At 36.0% G+C, this 4,432-nt stretch overlaps 1 protein-coding gene across 1 annotated transcript; it reads right to left on the bottom strand.

Annotated features, from left to right (window-relative positions):
* Positions 1 to 1,536: 1,536 nt before the first annotated feature.
* Positions 1,537 to 3,731, bottom strand: LOC132041995 (putative cysteine-rich receptor-like protein kinase 9). Its single transcript, XM_059432659.1, has 2 exons — positions 3,297 to 3,731; positions 1,537 to 2,557 (listed from the first exon to the last, which is right to left on the bottom strand). Exons 1-2 carry the CDS (start codon positions 3,729 to 3,731, stop codon positions 2,111 to 2,113), a joined length of 882 nt encoding a protein of 293 aa, XP_059288642.1. The 3' UTR covers positions 1,537 to 2,110.
* Positions 3,732 to 4,432: the final 701 nt, after the last annotated feature.

The following is a 4,432-nucleotide window of genomic DNA, read 5'->3' as shown; positions in this document are numbered from 1 at the left end:
ATTTGTGCATATGCTTCTCCTTAAGTATTGCTTTAGCTGTATCTAGTATTGTTCATCCGGAGTTTCTCATATGGCCTGAGGTAATATCTTTGAACTTGTTTAGGCTTTTTGCTAATCTTATGACTCTTTTCAATGATGTCAAAAGGGGGAAGATTTGATTATGTTAATTGATGATTGATTCTTGATCAATATGACTAATTGTTCTAAGAAAGTTTGTTAGTTAATCATATGTTGCACAGTGGATGCAAATAAACAGTGAAAATGTCAACAACACGATGCTGAGGGTCACATCCACAGGGGGAACCTGGTCCCAAATGAGCTTGATATGGTTGGCTGAATGTTGCACAGGCATAAAAAGGTGAAAATGTCAACATGTAGTTGAGGGACTAATCCGCAGAGGGAACCTAGTCCTACAGGTACAAATGAAAAATAGCATACTCTCATGCTGTTAAGGTTTACTATGCAGAGGAAACCTGGTTCTCAGGGGAATATCAATTACAACTTTGTCATCATCAAAAATGGGGAAATTGATGAGTTATGACACTTCATAGTTTTGATAATTTGACAAATATACCAAGGACCATATCCTTGATCAGGTCCCCACAGGCACTTGTCGTCATACGACAAATTGTAAGGCGCGTGACACTATTCGACATACAAGTACTACGTAAAGACATCTGCAAGCATGCTAAAAGCAAAAGACTACTGTAACGTCTCTATCCAGGTGACATACCTCTCATATGATCCTCACATGCTCTCATTTGAGTTCCTATTTAAACAACATGTTGGCATTGTTTAACCCATCACTTGAAAACCTAGAAATCCAGATCTATACAAGTGCAACCGCCACAGTTTTCTTGGTGCTTTCAAGAACAAAGCTAAGACAAGTTCAAGGACCGCATCTCAACAACAAGATGTTTTGAGTCTAGAGACATCTAGTCTTTGTCTTTGTGAAATCTACATTAAACCTACACTTCTTCAAGAATTTGGTGTTTTGTTTTTATCAGCTTTGTGTAAACACTTGGCTAGAGTTAGTCATAGTGGTGTTAAGGTTCACCTAGAGTTAGTTGAATCAATTTGGTGCTTGACTAGAGTTAGTCAAGAGTGTGTTTTGATAGAGTTATGTAGAGGGAGGGATAAGTGGTCTAATTCCTAAAGTTGTAAAAAAAAGCCTTGTAACCGAAACATTGCTCGGTTAGTAAAGTTGAAAATCCTACTCGGGGTAGGTCTTGGTTTTTAATCTCTTGGAGCGAGGAGTTTTTCACCTAAATATCCCTGCCTTATTTACTTTAAATCTTTATCTATGAAAACGTAGCTTCAGGACTGGTGTCCCTTATCGTTTTGGGCGGACTCATAGGTTCTACCAATTATTCAACACAGATATTGTTCGGCCTATGGAACTTTTCTGATCTACTATCTCTTCTACACCATTGAATTCTTGTGATGCTCTACATCTTATCCAACGTAAACCAAAAAGTTAATAGTAGAATTGAAATAACAATTGAACAATCTACGGTGTTGATTACTCCAATGAAATCCCCCCTTTTCTTGCATCAGTTGAACAATGTGTTTTTCAAAAACACTAAACTTAAAGTGGGAATATATTTTCTAGTTATTTTGATTTTATCCAAATATAGGGATGTAATTTTTTGTTTACAAAATTTAGTTTCATAATTTTGCTGTAATAGACCCCTAGTTGGATGACTATCCGTGAAATTAACTGTGGATCCAGTTCCTCAGCATATTCACTGCTTTCCCTTTGAATACATATTTGTGTATGAATTTATAACAAATGCGTTGTTCAAAAAAAGTAGTGGATAAATGGTACTCGCCCATGGCATAGCTACATAGACTGAAGGGTGGTTAGTTGAACTCTTTTCATAAGAAAATAATATTGTGTATACAGATTAACAATTACGGTTTATAGATATATATCAGATTTTGAACACCTTTAGCAAAGTTTGTGGCTTCGCCAATACTTGCCTATTAGATTAAAAAAATTAACCTATGAGAACAAAACTATTATCCAACCAAGGGAACTCACTAAAAACAAGTCACCTTCTTTACTATCCTGTTCCGAACCGAAATTGAGTTCAATCAAGTGATTTGACTAGTCAATTAGAGAACAATGTGTGAAGAAATTACCTCTATCGCTGCTTGTAGAATTGGACATCGGAGGAGGAGGAAGAGGAGAATGGAGAACTGGTGGAGGAGGTGGTGGCGCGATAGCAGTAGAGTTGTAGAAATGGTACATCTCGTACCTTATGTTACAGCTTGGGAAGATAACTCTACCGCCTTTCTTGCCATCACTCGGTAAATTCCCTATAGCAACTCTCAAGCAATTATCACAAGAAGTCTCCGACAGATCCGGAGTGCATTGCGCAAGCGAATTAACTTTCTCATGTGATGAAAAATTGGCTTCTATAGTAGCAAATTTTCTCCCCGAATGATCATTTTCCTTTGCAGCCACAGTTGCTATTTCATCCATCGTTTTTCCGAGCAGTGACGAGAACCTTTTCGGTTCACTAACATTTTGCGTATTGACCAAATGACTCCACTTGATTCATCCACAGTGCAAGAAATAGTTCAATTTCAGAAAGGTCAAATATGTAACAAACTCTGACAGGTGGATTTAGTAAGAGCTGCGGACAAAAGAAGATTTAACCAAAAATATCAAGAAAGTCGTGTCAAATCATAGAAACTGCAACATCAAAAATGTATAGACACAAGAAATTCAAGAAAAATAACAAAAATTGCACCTTTAAAAGCTACGCCGAACATAAAAAATAGGCATAATGGATAAACAAGCCCTCAAACTTGGCTTCCTTCCAACTGCAACTTGTCTCCACTTTGCCGCTCGAACACTCCAACTTAAAAAATGATCATCTTCCAACTTTGGGTGTGCACATTTGTTTACGTGCACCTCAACTTGTCTCCACTTTGTCAATTGAATTATTACGTTTAACAACTTAAAAAATGATCATCTAGACACCTCCAAAATTTATGTGCTATGTCAACATTTGTGTTTACGTGTTCAACTTTATACAAGTTGAGGTGTTTACTTGTGCACATCCAAAATTGAGGCATACTTATCGACCGAGTAATGACTTAAGTTTTTAGGGTTATTTTATAACTGTATTATGCCTAATAAATTATAATTACTAATTTTATGTTTAGAGTGAAATATGATAATTTAATCAACAAAAATTGCATCCCCCCGAATACCGTTAATTATAGATAAATAATGATTGATAGGAATAAGTTTTATATTTTTACGTAAATAAATAAGCAATTTAAATGGATCCACTTGATAGATCCTCTGTGGCAAAGATGGATCGATTCGAGTAACGCAACAAGCATTCGTCGTACCAGATGACAACAACTTTTTCTTTCGGACAAGTTTCCAAGATTTCTTTACCAGCTGTTGACACGCAATTTTGACAAATATTAGGTGACACATCTCCTCTGCATAAAAACAAGCCATAAGCTATATCGGACCCCGTGCGACTAGCTGGGGAGTTGTAAAATCCATTACGCGAAGCATTAGAGGACAAAGATGATAAAAGGGCATGGAGATTAGAGCTGTAAGTGCTGTTGGGACTATAAGAAGTTGTGTTTGGGCAGAAATGTGCTAGAGGAGCTGAGTTAACTTGGCCATTTTGGCTGAAAATCAAGAAGATATTGCCACATAGTACTACAAGAAATCTGAGAATATTGAAGTTTATCAACATTGTATGTTAGAATAATTTGGAGGACATCCTTGGATTTTTGTTTTTTAATTTAACAAAGCATGTAAGATATTGTACTTGACAAAGTTGATGATGTAAGAAAGACTAACAATACTTGGTTGTTACAAGTCAACAGATAGTATTCATGAGGCACCCATATTTTTTAATGTATTAATGATGACTGAAGTGAAATGGGGACCACAACTTGGAACTTTCCTCAGTACTTTTCTCCACCTGGTCCAATATTCATACCATGAAAATCTTCCTATGTTCTTATTTCCAATTTTCTTTTATTTTCACACTATGGAACACATGTTTGTCACTGTAAAAACCCAATTTTATGACTGATGTTCCCATAACATATGTAGAATCAAACCTTTCAATTCAAGTTTTTTTGTGACTGATTTATCATATGATATTAATAAGCAGAGTTTGTTAATATTTGACGGAAAAAATTGCTCACTTTTGACAAATTTAACAATCCAAAATTTTTCACGATTATATTTGAGAGATCATTTTGAACCTAACCCAAGTATAAGGGACCATTTTTTGTGATTTTCTCAACAATAGTGACTTTGTTTGTTTAACCACTAATAAATTCCAACGAAAATCTTAGTTGACAAACCAATGAGGTGGTCGTAATTAAGCGGGTAAGAATTCCACGTTGTGGTCGTGGAGACCAGGGCTAGAGTCGCAGTAGACTT

The sequence above is a fragment of the Lycium ferocissimum genome, unplaced genomic scaffold (genome assembly GCF_029784015.1).
Source record: "Lycium ferocissimum isolate CSIRO_LF1 unplaced genomic scaffold, AGI_CSIRO_Lferr_CH_V1 ctg12827, whole genome shotgun sequence".
NCBI classification, from domain to species: Eukaryota; Viridiplantae; Streptophyta; class Magnoliopsida; order Solanales; family Solanaceae; genus Lycium; species Lycium ferocissimum.
This window is presented reverse-complemented; position numbering and strand designations above follow the sequence as displayed.